The sequence below is a fragment of the Gekko japonicus genome, unplaced genomic scaffold (genome assembly GCF_001447785.1).
Source record: "Gekko japonicus isolate JY-2015 unplaced genomic scaffold, Gekko_japonicus_V1.1 scaffold4184, whole genome shotgun sequence".
NCBI classification, from domain to species: Eukaryota; Metazoa; Chordata; class Lepidosauria; order Squamata; family Gekkonidae; genus Gekko; species Gekko japonicus.
In genome coordinates, this window is record NW_015171626.1 from 349 (window position 1) to 17651 (window position 17303).

The 17303-nt window shown below is 47.2% G+C and overlaps 1 protein-coding gene across 1 annotated transcript; it reads left to right on the forward strand.

The window, feature by feature from the left end:
* Nucleotides 1–1756: 1756 nt before the first annotated feature.
* LOC107117791 (ATPase WRNIP1-like) lies at nucleotides 1757–8462 on the forward strand (the record flags this gene model as incomplete). Its single annotated transcript, XM_015419956.1, has 3 exons — nucleotides 1757–1912; nucleotides 4070–4149; nucleotides 8065–8462. Coding segments are annotated over 3 exons (512 nt in total), but the record flags the coding sequence as incomplete, so codon positions are not given.
* Between the last annotated feature and the right edge of the window lie 8841 nt (nucleotides 8463–17303).

The following is a 17303-nucleotide window of genomic DNA, read 5'->3' on the forward strand; positions in this document are numbered from 1 at the left end:
TCGTGCCTGTGGGCAGTTACTCCATGCGCTTGCATGTGCAGATGACTTGGTGATCATGTGGGAGGGGGGCTGGGCTGTGTGCTCATACCCGCTCTCCCTTCCCCTGCAGTGAGTCAACATGTGGATGGGTTGTCTGCACAATGCTAGAGGTATACTGCCTTTCAGGGGTCATATCCTGCAGGAGCGCACAGGAGCGGAGCTCTGGCAGTAAGGAGCCCAGGAGGTGGGCACATGCAACAAGCCCCGCCCCCTGCTCCCAGCAGCCCTGTGTCAGAGCAAGAAGCAGCCAGGTTTGTTACAGAGCCCCCCCCCCAGTCCACCTTCAGGTACAAGCTTTCCCTCCTCTTTGAGGACAGATCTGCACGTCCCCCCCCCGAACGACCACACCAGGAACCGAGCACTGAGTCACCCGAAAGACCGCCCGGGGAGAACAACCAAGAAAAAACAGCGAGCCCTGCCACCTGGGTGTCGGTAGGCAGCCCCAACCCCTGTAGACATGTGGCCTTAGCTAGGGATAAATTCGGAACTTGTAAGCCGCTTAGAGACCCTTCGGGGTTGGAGCAGGGTAGAAATCGAAGGTATAAATAAATAAATAAATAAATAGCAAGCCAAACCAGTCCAGTGGAGCCTGAGTGGTGGGTGTTGCCTTCTGACACACTTCCGGTGATGTCAGGGGGGGTGGCATATGCAAATAATTTATGCTAATGAGTTATGCTAATGAGCTCCTGCACCTCTTTTTCTACGAAATGACCCCTGCTGTCTTTAATGTAGAGTGATCACCACCACGCTGTAGAGCGATTAATTCCATACACGAGATAGACATTTAGTACTCCTGGTGTTTGATGCACTGCTAGATAGTTGCATTAGGTGATTCAGAGAGCTGCAGCTGATACTTGAGAACACAAAAAGAGCCCTGCTGGATCAGGCCAGGGAGAGTCTTTTTTCCTTTCCCCCCCCTTTTTTTTTAAAAAAAATATTATTTTATAGATGGCACTGGACACCAGACAAATTAGCTAAATGCTATAAAGATATTTCGGGAACATGCTGGAGATGTAAAAAGAATATAGGAACATTTTACCATATATGGTGGAGGTGTGAAAAAATAAGTACATTTTGGAAAAATGTTAAAAATCTGATAAAAGAGATAACAGAAATAGAAGTCCAGAATACGCCAGAAGTGTTTCTCCTAAATATGATACCAGAAGGAATTAAAAGGGACGATCGCGAGGTTATACTTTATATTCTCACGGTAGCGAGAATCCTAGTAGCAAAAAAATGGAAAATGGATGCAATACCTAAAAAAGAAGAGATAATTGAAAAAATCCTAGAAGTAGTAGAAATGGACAGACTTAACTTGACGCTAGCAGGGAGAGATGATAATGTTTTTATGAAAAGGTGGAATAAAGTAAATAAATGGATGGGGAAAATTGTATAATATATACTCCAAAGAATGTTATGTATAAAATGAAACTTTCTTTTTTGTAATGGAAACAGCCGAGTTCCTCTAGATGGCCAACGACAGAGCATAGAGGCCAAGGCCTTCCCCTGGTGTTGCCTCCTGGCTCTGAAATTCAGAGGATTAGTGCCTCTGAATGTGGAGGGTTCCCCTCAGTCACCATGGCTAGTAACCATTGACAGACCTATTCTCCATGAATCTATCTAAAGCTTTTTAAAGCTCTTTATTCCTGTGGCCATCACTACATCCTCTGACAGCAAAATTCCACATTTTGGTTCTTTTTCCTCTGTTACTAAATAGGTGAAGAACATTATAACTGCATTTCCGCCCTCCATAAATCTATGCGAGGCTCAGATGAAAACGCTTCTCTTTACTGGCTTGCCCGAATGCTTGAAGGTGGGGAGGACCCTCTATATGTGGCCAGAAGACTGGTGAGGTTTGCGAGTGAAGATATAGGTGAGTCACTCAAGAGATCGGTGCTACGATTTGTTCTGTATCTAAATAAGGCTACAAAATATGCTGCTTTTAAAGAGTTTTCAACATTAAAACAAGACCAAAGAGTCTTGTGGCGATTAGGATAAGCTTTTCCTCAGCGGGTAACACATTTGTTCCTTCAGATGTTTCTCTCTTTTGCACACTGTCTATTGATCGCTCTCAAGTAATGACAGAATGGCCCACTGAGTTTTGGATTTAGTACCGCTGTGGATCACTTCAACGTGAGACTAAACGGAGGACGCTTTGTGGCCATGTTTGCTAAACCCACAATAGCTATCTGCCTTTTTAATGGCTGTCACTGTGAATGGATAGTTGGTCCTCAGAAACACGGGGTGAGCTTACTTGTGATTCAGCCACGAAATTTTATTTGCGCTCGACAAAAAAAACTGCCCTTAAAATTATTTTGGTCCTCTCCTGGTTTGCACGTTAAACACACCACTCTGTTTTTTTTCTAGACAAACTAAAAAGGTTTCAAACGTTGAACCGCTTGTGGAACTGGTATTCAGATGGTTGACTTGGCAGTCTTCAAGACACCAGAATTTACCAGGGAAATGAAACTTTTACCTTGCAAAGCTGTTTTCATTCTTGAATAAGGTGGTTTACGACCTGATCCTGTGTACTTCTGTGTTATGTAGACTGGCCATTGGCCTTCCGGGCCAGCACAGTGCCATGTCAGGGCACCCTCGCAATAGCAATAGTGGCATTACTGCTCCGAGCAGAACCTGTTGTCTAGCTTTTTATATACTCCAGCTGCTTAAGGACATTCCATGCTCTTCACACAGAGTTATGGACTGGTGTCTTTTGATGATGCCATAATCAACATTCTTTAGCCGTAGCTGAGTGGGCCTCTGTAATCGGGCAAGATTTTGGACACCCCACTTCAGTGCAACACTGTCGACTAGCAGTATTATCAGGTCCATTGCAAGCAGTTTGTTTAGTGCTTGAATGGTTTAAAAGATTTTGTTTGCAATCTGAAACAGGTACACTTAGAGGTATGCTTGACACCTTTAAGACAGACGAGTTTTATTCAAAGTATAAGTTTTTGTGTGCACGCACACTCTTTCAGATACATTGAAATGGAAGTTACCAGTCCATACATATAGATAGAGATTGAGCAGCAAATTAGCATACAACATAAAAGTTGTTTTAACAGATACAAGGACCAAAGAGGAATAACAAGCTTAGTTTATATGGTCACCATTTGTTTGGATTTAATTCTGGGAAAGATTATACCTTGAATAAAACTTCATTGGTCTCAAAGGTGGCACTGAACTCGAATTTTGTTCTGTTGCTTCAGATCAACATGGCTACCCACCTGAATCAAGCTTCTTTAGGCTTTTTATGTTAAGTGCAGTGTGCAACCCAATTAAATACCAACGTTACTATGTGCATTGCTCTCACTAATTTGGGGAAATCTGCACTTCAGAGTAAATTCAGAAGTCTGTCTGACCTTTGTACAGCTGTGTATGCTGGGTGAAAATGAACTATGATGTAAAAGCACCAAAATCTTGAAGCATCCATTGGTTAAACTTGACTAAATTAATTTTTACTAATGTGCCAAGGAACAATCAAGCTTTACTCCTTTATTCATGATCTTGTCAAGAAAACTAGTATTCCATGTCAAAGAATGCAAGTAACCAATATCAACAGTTTCTGAGATTTATATATACTAGTGCCATGAAGATGTATTTCTGATAACATCTTAACATTCCCTTGCTATTGGCCCTCATTCAGCCAGGAGGAGGCAGGAGAAGAGGGAGGGTAAGTTGCTTCCTCCCTGCCTCTCCCCACCCCTGCCTGCCTGGGGCCAGGGAGGGCCTTCGTGGGGCTTCCTTGCACTCCCGCCGGCTTTGCAGGTCCACCGCCGGGCCCCTCATGGGGCTCGGCAGTGGAGCTGCAAGGCCGGCGGCGGCCGGGACCGTTGGGGATGGGGTGTGTGGCCTTATGACACACTTCCGGTGATGTCAGGGGATGTGGCCTTATGACACACTTCCGGTGATGTCAGGGGGTGTGGCATATCCTAATGAGTTATGCTAATGAGTTCCCCTAGCTCTTTTTCTACGAAACGACCCCTGTTCATTCCTGATTTCAGTGTACCCTTTTACTTTTTTGTTGTAGGACTGGCTGATCCTTTGGCCTTAACGCAAGCGGTGGCTACTTACCAAGGCTGCCACTTCATTGGAATGCCAGAATGTGAGGTAGTTACCGAATCATTTCTGTAATTGTCTACATTTTACTTTTCCCTTGTCGGTCTTGTTTCCTTGTACTGCGCCTTACGGAGTCAGTTCTTCCTGTTGACTTCCTCCCAATCTCTTCTTGACCTACAGTAAGAAGTTTTATTATCTGGTGTAATTATATTTCTTTTATTCTTAAAAAATGGGTATCACACTCTTTTGGTTTCCTGATCACCCAAAGAAGCTCACAACAGTAAAACAGAAAACCTATTTAAAGTAATAATCTATAATAATAATAATAATAATAATAATAATAATAATAATAATAATAATAATAATAATAATAATAATAATAATAAACTATGTTTCCCCCTGGAATTAAACCCAAACAAATGGTAACCATATAAACTAAGGCTTGTTGTTCCTGTTTGATCCTTGAATCTGTTAAACATCTTCATGATGCTGGGTGCTAATTTACTGCTCACCCTCTACCTATATGTATGGATTGGTAATTTCCATTTCGTTGCATCTGACGGAGTGCGCATGCACATGAAAGCTTATACCCTGAATAAAACTTGTTGGTCTTAAAGGTGCCACTGGATTCAAACTTTGTTCTGCCGCTTCAGACCAATACATCTACCCACCTGAAGGTATGTTTGGAGTATTCATTCCCAGAGTTCATTTCGGGGGGGATCGCAGTTCCCCCGGGTGAGGTACGGGGGGCGGGGCACATGACGAAGCCCCGCCCCCTGCTTCCGGCCGCCCCACTTCTGGCCCTCATTCAGCCAGGAGGAGGCAGGAGAAGAGGGAGGGTAAGTTGCTTCCTCCCTGCCTCTCCCCACCCCTGCCTGCCTGGGGCCAGGGAGGGCCTTCGTGGGGCTTCCTTGCACTCCCGCCGGCTTTGCAGGTCCACCGCCGGGCCCCTCATGGGGCTCGGCAGTGGAGCTGCAAGGCCGGCGGCGGCCGGGACCGTTGGGGATGGGGTGTGTGGCCTTATGACACACTTCCGGTGATGTCAGGAATAATAATAATAATAATAATAATAATAATAATAATAATAATAATCAACATCATCCAAACCAACTTAACTAAAGCACATTTCAGGGGCCAGTGGAGAAGTTAACGAAGGCATCCTATATGTTACAAAAGAGAGCAAGCTGAGGACAACAACTGCGCAATCATGAACAGAGTTACACTCTTCTACGCCTGTCGAAATCAATGGACTTAGAAAGGCTTAACTCTCCTTTGGATGGTGCTGCAAGAAAGCAAAAGTGAACTAGTACCAGAAGCAATGTTCCCTCTAAGCTGTGGAGTCTTGTGAGCAAAAATTCAACTTTGTGAGCTACTGGCATTAAAGTTGTGAGCATGTAGTTTTGCTACTGCATAAATTAGTTTGCTCTGGAGCCCTCCTTCCTAAGCTAAGAGAAAAATATGTGCGCTGGAGGCTAAAAAACTGTGAGCTAGCTCACACTAACTCAGCTTAGAGGGAACACTGACCAGAAGCCTGTTGCTCCAGGCCATTTAGGGCAGGGCCGAAGCCAGCGGGGGGAGCAGCAGGAGGGACCCCCATCCCACCTGCTATCCCCCCACCCTAATCTTCCCTTGTTTAATTTTTATGTTAAGTAACTTCTTTAAACCACGCCCCTTCGGGCTCCCGCCCAAGATGCGATTTCCTTCCTTCTTTCCTTTGGGTGGGGGGGAGGGAGCCTGGGGGGGTACAGCGCTCCTGCACCAGGCTGCCTTCCTCCCCCCCCAGAAGTACTTGACCGTGGGGGTGGATGAGCTCACCACCTGTTGCCCTGCCTGCCTTGGACGGCATGCGGGGACGAAGGAGGTGAGCAGGCAGGCAGGGTCACATGGTGCTAGCTGCCTGCCCGGGTCACATGACCACACTATGAGATCCTCCTGTGCCGTTCCGCCCTGCCCGCCTGCAATGCCTGCATCCTCCAGTACTTTAATTAAATTTAAAATTTGTTTTTAGTTTTGTTTTAATTAGCACTCCTGGCACCCACACATACATGAAAGTTTTCCTGGCTGTGGGGCTGATTTAAGACTTTATAGGTCAAAACCTTGAGCTGCGGTGGCTCAAGTGGTTAAGACGCTGAACTGCAGGCTGTGGAAAGTCGGTAGTTCAGCAGTTCGAGACCCGAGTGTGCCGCATGACGGAGTGAACTCCCGTCTCTGGTTCCAGCTCCTGCCAACCTAGCAGTTCGAAAGCAAGAAATTGCAAGTAGATAAATAGGGACCACTTCGGTGGGAAGGTAACAGCATTCCGTGCTCCTCGGTGTTTAGTCATGCCGGCCACATGACCACGGAAACGTCTTCGGACAGCGCTGGCTCTTCGGCTTTCAAACGGAGATGAGCACCACAACCCTAGATTCGACTGGCTTTCAAGCAAGGGAACCTTTACCTTTTAGGTCAAAACCAGACAGAGACTGAGTGGGCCTCCCCAAGTGAGGAAGCTGGTGTGCCTTTGATGCTGCTCCCCAAAAATGCTCTGTCCTTGTAATTGTGCTGCACAGCTTTGACCCCAGAGGATCATGGAGTAGATGCCCTCAGCATGTAGCTGTGGCGACAGCAGGAAATCCTGAAGGATCTCTTTGTGGCTCGAAAGGTCAAAATTGCTATCTTGAATTGGACTTTAAAAGCAACAGAAAACTAGGAGCCAGTTTGGTGTAGTGGTTAAGTACATGGACTCTAATCTGGGAGAACCAGGTTTGATTCCCCACTCTTCCACTTGCAGCTGCTGGATGACCTTGGGCAAGCCATAGTTCTGTTAGAGCTGTTCTCTCAAGGACAGTTCTCTCAGAGCTCTCTCAGCCCCACCTACCTCACAGGGTGTCTATTGTGGGGACGGGAAAGGGAAATTGTAAGCCGCTCTGAGACTCCTTCGGGTTGTGAAGGGCGGGGTATAAATCCAATCTCCTCCTCCTCCTCCTCTTCTTCTCCTCAATTTCTTTCAGAGCTGTTTTCTCAAGAGCAGTTCTCGAGAGAGAGCTCTCTCAACCCCACCTCCCTCACAGGGTGTCTGTTGTGGGGAGGGGAAGGGAAAGGAGATTGTAAGCCGCTCTGAGACTCCGAGTGAAGGGTGGGGTAGAAATCCAATCTCTTCTTCTCTTCTTCTTCTAGTGAAGGATTGGATTGATAACAGGCATCTCAGCCTCCTTATTAATAACTCTATGGCCACGTTCAAGTCTGATGTAGTTGCTGTTCTGTATTAGCGACTGAAAGCTGAAACACGTGATCACACATAGCGCAGCTGTGCCAGTTCAGATTGCTGGATTGTATTTTATATACATAGGGAGCATTCAGAGATGGGACATCTCTCCTTCTCACAAGTGCCGTCTGAAATGGCACGGACTGTCTCCACCACATGACTGTTCTGCGGCTATGTTTTAGCTCTGAGCTTGTACCTGCTGCCATTTTAAATGGACAACAAGCTTCTAATCAACTCACCTGTTTTCGCAGTAGCCCACTGACAGTGTAAGGGTGAAATGGTAAACAAAGGATACCGATTGTGTGCCGCCACCACTCGGTAGCACATGACTCTGTATCCTTTGTGGAATAATATGGAGCAGGTGCTCAAGGCCAGCTGGGCTGCTATCGAGTGACTTTCAAGTAGCAAAAACCTTAAATGGGGCGAGGCCGAGATTCAGTCCCCTGGGTGAAGTGGAGCTATATCCTGACCAACAGCCTGCTGTTGTTGTTGTTCAGTCGCACAGTCGAGTCCGACTCTTCACGACCCCATGGACCAGATCACGCCAGGCCTTCCGGTCTTCCGCTGTCCTCTGAAGTTGGCTCAACTTCATGTTAGTTGCATCGATGACACTGTCTAACCATCTCATCCTTTGCCGTCCCCGTCTTCTTTGACCTTCAATCTTTCCCAGCATCAGGGTCTCCTCCAGACCGTTTGCGATTGGTCTCTTTTGTGTCTTACAGGTTCTGCTCGCCCAGTGCGTGACCTACTTTGCCAGAGCGCCAAAGTCTATAGAGGTGTACAGCGCATACAGCAATGTCAAGGCGTGTCTAAGAAACCATCAGGGACCACTTCCACCAGTTCCGTTGCACTTAAGGAACGCGCCAACCAGGCTCATGAAGGACATTGGGTACGGTAAAGGGTATAAATATAATCCCATGTTCAAGGAGCCTGTCGATCAGGAATATCTGCCTAAAGAACTAAGAGGGGTCAATTTTTTTAAAGAGAGAAGAATGTAACGTTACCCATCAATGGTCTTCCCCCAGCAAGGCACTAACACACTCACACGATACTAATTCTGTAATTTCTTACCATTTGAGTTCTCTCTGCATCTCCTGGGCTGATTGTATTGAATCAGTTTGTGCATAATCACATGCACCTTTGAAAAAATATAAGTACTGATGATTTGCCAATATGACAAAAGACAGTTTGGCAAAGACGGAGCCTTTTTTGTCCCAGCAAGAAAAAACATATAGGAAACTTAGGACATTACATGGATTCACGTTGGGTGAACCTGCTCTACACTTTAAGAATCAAGATTAACTAAAAATTGTTGAATCATAAGCCAGCGCATATAGTTTACATAGTATTCATTAAATTCCATAAGCCAGCACATATAGTTTACATAGTATTCCTTAAATTCCATCTCTATGAACAGACTGATTAAAAAATGTGAATAGCGCCCTCACTGAAACAAGTGGGGCTTGAAAGAGCTAATTATTTAGTCTGGATCGTGGACGATTTAAAATTGAATTTTAAGTTGTGAAAGGCTGAGAAAGGGAAATAAGGGGGGGGATGTAACTAAAATTTATGTCAGAATATTTTTTATATAGCTTTGTAAATAAAATTGATTTTAAAATCATTGAGTGTTTGACCAGTTTTTATTTTCAGATTCAAGGTCTTGCCATGGGCAGCCCTGTTGCACCTTCTGTCGCCAACGTCTTTATGGCTCACATTGAAAATACTTTGATTTTTCAGCCGTCTAATCCAGGGGTCCCTAACCGGCGGCCCCCGAGCTCTTTCTGTGTGGCCCTCCAACCTCCTTGTTTGCTGCTATCACCCTCAAGGCATTTTCCCTCAGACCCTCACTGTTCTTCCTGCCTCAAGAGGCACCGTCTACTGCTGTTCTTCCTGTCCCCATCTTGCAAAAAACACAATGGTCTCTATGGTTCCTTCCATCAGCCCCCTCTTGGTGTTATCCTCCATACTAGCATTTTGGGCATTCTGAGTGCTTTCCTAGCCAGCGGAGCTCAGGTACCCGTACCACCAGGGGTCATTTCCTGCAGGAGCGCACAGGAGCAGAGCTCCGGCAGTAAAGAGCCCAGGGGGCGGGCACATGCAACAAGCCCCGCCCCCTGCTCCCAGCAGCCCTCAGTCAGAGCAAGAAGCAGCCAGGTAAGTTGCAGAGCTCCCCCCGGCCCCCCGGTCCAAAACAGTCCAGTGGCACCTTTAAGACCAAGTTTTATTCAGGTACAAGCTCTCCCTCCTCTGCGAGGACAGGTCTGCACGTTCCTCCCCCTCCCCCACCCCAATAGCTAGCCATCCAAAACAGTCCAGTGGAACCTGAGCGGTGGGTGTTGCCTTCTGACACACGTCCGGTGATGTCAGGGGGTGTGGCATATGCAAATAAGTTACGCTAATGAGCTCCTGCACCTCTTTTCCTACGAAATGACCCCTGCGTACCACTCAGCTTTTTCACTCCCCCTCTCCGTGCATTACCATGTTGAAGGCTATATATGTGCTTAAGGAAGATGTTGCTCTATCTGATGTTGGACAGCCGTTCAGACTCTGGTCCCTATGACCTTTCTTAGGCGTTACAAGCCGTGGCTGGTTGGCTCAGGCTGAGTCGGTTGAAATTAAACCCGGCAAAGACGGAGGTCCTGGGCCTGTGTCGGACCGGCCGGGAGTTGGGGCTCCTTCTCCCGACCTTCGGCGGGGTGCCTTTGGTGCCTGTGCGGGAGGTTAGGAGTTTAGGAGTGCTAATGGACTCTTCATTAACAATGGAGGCCCAGGTGGCAGCCACTGTGAGGTCAGCCTTTTATCATCTACGGCTGGCCCAGCAGTTGGTCCCCTACCTCAGCCGCGAGGACCTGGCCACTGTGATCCACGCGATGGTCACCTCGAGGCTAGACTACTGTAACGCTCTCTATTTGGGGCTGCCTTTGTTGCAAATCCGGAAGCTGCAGCTAGTGCAGAATGCTGCAGCTAGGCTGTTGATGGGCCTCTCGAGGAGGGACCACATCCGTTCTCACCTTTAAAGCCCTGAATGGCCAGGGTCCAGCCTACCTGAGGGACCGCCTCCTCCCGTATGTTCCCCCAAGAGCGCTGCGATCGGGGAGCCTGGACCTCCTTCAGGTCCCAGGCCCCCGGGATATCAAGCTCGCCCAAACCAAGGCCAGGGCTTTTTCGGTGGTGGCTCCTACCTGGTGGAACGAGCTCCCGGCGGAGACCCGGGCCCTGCGGGACCTTGTACAGTTCTGCAGGGCCTGTAAGACGGAGCTCTTCCGCCAGGCTTTCGAGTAGGAGCCGCCGCCACTATACCATCAACGTGGCCTGATTTACCATCTGCCCGGCCTGGTGCGGGAGTGGATGTTGCCCAGAAGGGGAACATTACTTCGGTGCTCCTGCTTCTTTATATCATCGGCTGCCAGTGTGGGACATCGACCGTCTTGAATTTAAAATGAATTTCTAAAATGAACTTTTAAAATGATCTGTAGAGCACCTTTTTAGTCTGTATTTATTGAGGTTTTAATGTGATTTATGTTTTATTTCCGGCGTCTTGTTTGCTGCCCTGGGCCGTATGGGTAGGGCGGGATATAAATCCCAAAAATAAAATAAATAAATAAAATAATAATAAGGCAGCTGTGTGAGTGGGCACAGGAGATGTCTGGCCTGTTTTTGCAAAAAAAGGGTGGGGAAAGGACAGTAAAAGGACTGGTATTTCTGCAAAAAAAGAGAGAGAGAGAGAGAGAGAGGATACAAAGTGTTTTGCGTACTGGACATTTCTAGAGGCTCCCCCAAGCGGCTTCCCGGGTTGCCGGTGAGGCTGCTGCTGCTGCAGGCAAAAGCATCCTTCCTTCCTCAGCGAGAGCTGGCGGCTCTGACGTCTTGCCTCGCCCGCTTCTGCCTCTCCTCCCCCACCCACTCCAGCTAGGAGTCTTCTCATCAGGGGCGGATGAACCATGAAGCAGACTAAGCACGTGCTCAGGGCACCAGGGCCAAAGGGGGCACCACAAAGTTGGGGAAAGGGGTGAAAAGCTTAGTTTGTACCGTATATTGTGTTCTCACGTGAATACATTTTTGTATTGCTGCAACCTGCTTCGTATATCTGGTCAGACAGGTCAACAACTAAAATGGACGGGGTCAGTGTGGAAAGGAGGGGGGACACCAAGATTGGTCAGTGCTGAGGGCACCAGTGAGCCTTCATCCGCCCCTGCTTCTTCTGCATCTGTGAGCGCAGGAGCCGGTAAGGGGCCCCCTGGGGTCAGGAGGGAAGGAGTGCTCTCTCAGCAGGGAGACGGATGGGATTTCCCCTTCCCACATCTTCCTCCAGCCAAGCTCCCCCCCCCCCCGCCTGCCATTTTGATTCCCATGATTGAGGCTTGGCTGGCTGGCCTGCATCTAATTTGAAGCCAACTTAATGGTCTTCCCTCTCTACCTGCCCTTTTTTGGAAGGCCCCCGATTCTTAAAATATTAGGATGTGTAGGTTTAAACCTCAAGGCGGTGTGTTTATTAAGAAATAAATCTCATCGTATGCAGTGTACGTAGGATTGCAACTCTGCCATCTGGTAGGTCAGATTCGGGCCTTTAGCTGCTGGGGGGGGGCATTGCCCCCATGGATGAGCGTTGCCCCCCGCAGGGGAAAATTTTTTAAGTCAAAAAATATTTTTAAAATGTAAGCTGTATGTGGGGGTTCCAAAACGACCCCAGGCACAGTCAGGGAAGCTTCAGTCTCATTTTCTGTTTTCTGGGCTGAAAAATAAATAGCTTTTTAAAATGCAAACAAAAGAAATAAAATTGCAAAATGCAAAACAAAGAGAGTTTGAGATCCCTCCCCTGACTCATGTAGATGAGGAAGCCAGTAGATGAAGACGAGGACTCGGGCTCCCCCTTTTAAATGCCGCTCAAGCCACAAGCGGCGAGCCTGCCCACAGCAGAGGAAGAGGAACTTGGCAGTGGCAGCCTCACTGTGCCAGCTGAGCCAGCCCAGGTCACAGGACAGCGGGTCACCACTGCCAAGCTGAGTCCTCTTCCTCGGCTGCAGGCGGGCTCACTGCTCCCCCCTCCTTTCCCCTGGCTCCCCTGCCCCACAGTATTTCCCAATGCCCCACCATCCAAAATTTTCTGGCAAATGAAGTTCTGTTTTGGTAAGTATAAGGTGATGCACATTGGGACAAAAAAATCCAACTTCCAAGTATAGGCTAATGGCTTAGTGTTCCCTCTAAGCTGAGTGAGTGTGAGCTAGCTCACAATTATTTAGCCTCCAGCTCACACATCGTTGCCTTAGCTCAGGAAGGAGGGCTCCAGAGCAAACTAATTTATGGCACAGCCAAATCGCTTGCTCCACAACTTCAATTGCCAGTCGCTCACAGAGTAGAATTTTGGCTCTCAAGATTCCACAGCCTAGAGGGAGCTTTGGTCTGAATGTTCTGAGAGCGAGACGGAAAAAGATCTTGGGGTTGTAGTGGATAGCTCAATGGAAGTGCCGACCCAGTGTGATGCAGCAGTGAAAAAGACAAATTCTGTGTTATGGATTATTAGGAATGGGACTGAAAATAAAATGGCTGATATAATGCTCCTGTATAAATCAAGGAGCTGCGGTGGCTCAAGTGGTTAAGACGCTGAACTGCAGGCTGTGGAAGGTCAGTAGTTCAGCAGTTCAAGACCCGAGTGTGCCGCATGACGGAGTGAGCTCCCGTCTCTGGCCCCAGCTCCTGTCAACCTAGCAGTTCGAAAGCAAGAAATTGCAACTAGATAAATAGGTACCACTTCGGTTGGAAGGTTCCGTGCGCTTTGGTGTTTAGTCATGCCGGCCACATGACCACGGAAACATCTTCGGACAGCGCTGGCTCTTCTGCTTTGAAACGGAGATGAGCACCGCAACCCTAGAGTCGGATTCGACTGGCTTTTGAGCAAGGGAACCTTGACCTTTACTATAAATCTACAATGTGGACCCATTTGAAATACTGTGTACAGCTTTCGTCACCGTATCTCAAAGAAGACATCGCAAAGCTGGAAAAAGTACAGAGGAGGGTGGCCAAGATGGTTAAGGGGTTAGCACTTTCCCTATGAGGAAAGACTGAAGAGTCTGGGACTTTTCAGTTTAGAGAAGAGACAACTGAGAGGAGATATGATAGAGGTTTATAAGATGATGCATGGGGTAGAGAGAGTTGACCAAGAGAATTTTTTCTCCCTCTCCCACATTAGAGGCACTAAACTTCCAGAGCCAGGAGGCAACATCAGGGGAAGATCTTGGTAGGGTTGCCAGTCCCCAGGTCCCGGCAGGGGTTCCCCCCGTTTTCAGGGCTTCAGCCACGTCCCCACGCAGTGTCCCCAACACAATGGCTCTAGGTGCTAGACCAGTGGTGGCGAACCTATGGCACGGGTGCCAGAGGTGGCACTCAGAGCCCTCTCTGGGCACGCGTGCCATCGCCCCAGCCAGGCCCAGACCATCATTAAAGTGTCGAATTCTCTGCCAAATAATTTTAAGTAAATGAAAGCATTTGGGATTGCTTTCCTTACTTTGCTTGGATCATCTTAAGTTAATGTATGAGTTGTTTTTTTCTAAAGTAAAACCTCAGTATTCAGGTTGAATTGCCGGGTTGGCACTTTGCGATAAATAAGTGGGTTTTGGGTCGCAGTTTGGGCACTCGGTCTCTAAAAGGTTCGCCATCACTGTGCTAGACTGTATTTTCTCCAAATGTAATCCCCTCCCTTATTTTTCTAGATAAATTATCTTTTAAAGCTCAAACACATGGTGTCGCTCTTTGCTTATTTACTCTGCAAACTTATACAACTTCCAACAAATCCTCGTGTACCACACCCACAGGAAGGACTTTTCCCCTTGAATTCATACTGACAACTGTTGTTAGTAACCAACCAAACATGGAACTGGTGATGATTTTCATTCGTGAGAGTTTCTGCTGCCTAGGAAGTCCAAGAAACTTCCGTTATATTATGAAGGTAACAGAACAATTCAGATGAAGTTCTTTTATTTATATTACGCATTTCAACCAATGAACGGGTTCCTCAAGGAACATTTCACTTGTCAGTAGCTATGGATATAAGCTGCTTAGTTTAATAGTTTGTGAAAGGAGTAAATATACCAGAATCCAAACTTCAGAATAAAATTCACAGGTACAAGTACAAAGTTGTCTGTATGTTCAGAAAATGTATAACTCTTTCTGGTTCTTAATTTTTCCATTTGTTATTTGTTTAGAAAATGTTGGTATTGTATTCTCAAATATTTGGAAGTTTTATCTGCCTCACGAAACACCTTGATAATAAACAACTTTCTCAAATATTCACAGTGTATAAGATCCTCTGGTAAAAGTCTTGTTTCAAAAATTAGTAACAGCACTTTTCGTTTTTACAAAGCATCCTGGAAAAAGAAAGACCAAGAATGGACACTGCCTCACAAAATCTTTTAGCAGTGGATGCCAGGTCATGTAAAAAGTGAGCCCTCTACTCTTCTGAGTAAGACATAAAAAAAAAGAAGAAGAACAATTAGTACTAAATTAGTACTTTAAAAAAAGGAACAAAAAGTACAATTGGTAAGGTCTGCTACTTCCTAACTGTGAGAGTGATTGAGCAGTGGAACAGTCTGCCTCGTGAGGTGGTGGATGCTCCTTTGCTGGACACTTTCAAGCGGAGGCTGGACGACCATCTTTCGGGTATGTTGTAGGTATGTAGGGCTATCTTTTGGCTGTGCTCCACTCTTTGGCGGAAGTGCTAATTCTGCCCTCAACGGCATCTCTTTCATCCTTATCGCATACATTTCTTTTTTATTTTCTGTCACAGCTTTTTTCTTTCTCTCCAGCTGTGCCATCTTGTTGTTGTTCAGTCGTACAGTTGAGTCTGACTCTTCATGACCCCATGGACCACATCATGCCAGGCCCTCCTGTCTCCTGTTGTGCTCCGGAGTTTGCTTAATTTCATGTTCGTTGCATCGATGACACTGTCTAACCATCTCATCCTTTGCCATCCCCTTCAAGCTTACCTTGTTTCATAGATCTTACATTCCAGGTTCCTGTGCAGTATTGTTCTTTGCAGCATCGGACTTCCCTTTCACCATCAGACACATCTACAGCTGAGCGTCCGTTCAAAACTTTGGCCCAGCCGCTTCACTCTTTCTGGGGTTACTTGTACTTGCCCTCTGCTCTTCCCCAGTAACATATTGGACACCTTCCGACCTGCGGGGCTCATCTTCCGGCGTCATATCTTGTAGCCTTTTGTTACTGTCCATGGGGTTTTCTTGGCAAAGATACTGGAGTGGGTTGCCATTTCCTTCTCCAGTGGATCACACTTTGTCTGAGTTCTCCGCTGTGGCCTGTCCGTACTGGGTGGCCCTCCACGGCAAAGCCCACAGCCTCATCGAACCACACAAGCCCCCTCACCACGACAAGGCAGTGATCCATGAGGGAGTGTGCCATCTTAGCTTTCTCCTTTTCTGCCTCAGTCCTGGCTGATTGTATTTGTTGTTCCTGAGCTGCTTTCTGTGCCTCTATTTTAGCCAATTCGATTTTCATTCTTATTATCACCTCCTGCCTAGATCTTTCTTCAGCTGTAGCCTCTTCTCTCTGACTCCCCACCCCCTTTCGCTGGGTCTCTGTGGTGGTGCCATTTCTTTTTTCTTTTCTTGATATTTTTAATACGTGCATGTGTGTGTGCGCACATGCATGTATGAGTGTGTGTGCACCTGGAGGTCATGGTGACCTCTGGTGACTGACTCCTACTGGTGGTCTGGAGGATATTCAGAGAGGCGGCTGAATAAAGCCTGCCCCTGTCCTCCCACCTCTGGTATTCCAAGGAGGTCTCCCATCCAAGTACCTGACAGAGTCGGTCCTGCTTAGCTTCCGAAACCTGGCTTGCCTCGGCTATCCAGGTCAGGGCTTGGGGATGCCATTTCTGACAGGAATTCTGAGGTAATCCCTCCTCTTAACTTATTACAAAGTTCCCCACAATTTTATAAAATATTTTCTTACTTTTGTGTTTATTGTGGGACAAATTACTTGTGGGTTTTATTTTTGGATCACAATGCCGCCACCAAATATGACAATTCCCCACTTCTTTAACCAAGCAACTCCCTTTTCTTCTTTATTTCTCTGTCTGTCCCCACGAAGGACCTAAAAAACCCTTGATGAACTGAAAAACCCTTTATTATCCACTAGCAGTAAAGCCCGTTGTGGAAATAAATACAACGAGATCTAGAAAGAGGCTCTGGGGGAGTGCTCTGGCTTTGGGCAAACAGTGTCATTTTGCTGTGGTGACCTCAGCAGGGTATAATGGCAGAGTCCACTGTTTTCTCCAGAGGAACTGATCTCTGCTCCCTGAAGAGCAGTTGTAATTTTGAGTGATCTGTAGCCCTCACCTGGAAATTGGCAACAATTGTTACCCAGGACGAAATGGCTGGTTTGGAGGGTGGAGTCTATGGCATTCTACCTGTCTGATGTCCCACCCCTCCGCAAACCCCACCCTCTCCAGGCTCCACCCCTCAAATCCTCAGAAATTTGCCAGCCTGGAGTTGGCAACCCCATCTCCTTCGCAGCTAACCATCAACCTACCATTATCTGCCCCTTTGACTTCAGCTGACTTCCGCCCTCCCTTCTGCAGAGCAATTGTAATTTTGAGTGGTCTCCAGCCCTCACCTGGAGATTGGCAACAATGGTTCCCCATGAAGGACTGAGTGGTTTGGAGGGTGGAGTCTATGGCATTGTACCTGTCTGAGGTCCCACCCCTCCTCAAACCTCACCCTCTTCAGGCTCCATCCCTCAAATCTCCAGGAATTTCCCATCGGGAGTTGGCAACCCTATCAGGTTGGCCCCAATATGTTTTTCTCCCAAAGGCCAAAGTAGGTGACTGGACCAAACTAAGTTGCCTACCATCAGGCACTGAGGGGAAAGTAGGGTTGCCAGCTATAAGGAGGGAAATACCTGGAGTTTTGGGGGGTGGATTCTGGAGAGGGCAGCATTGGGGGGGGGG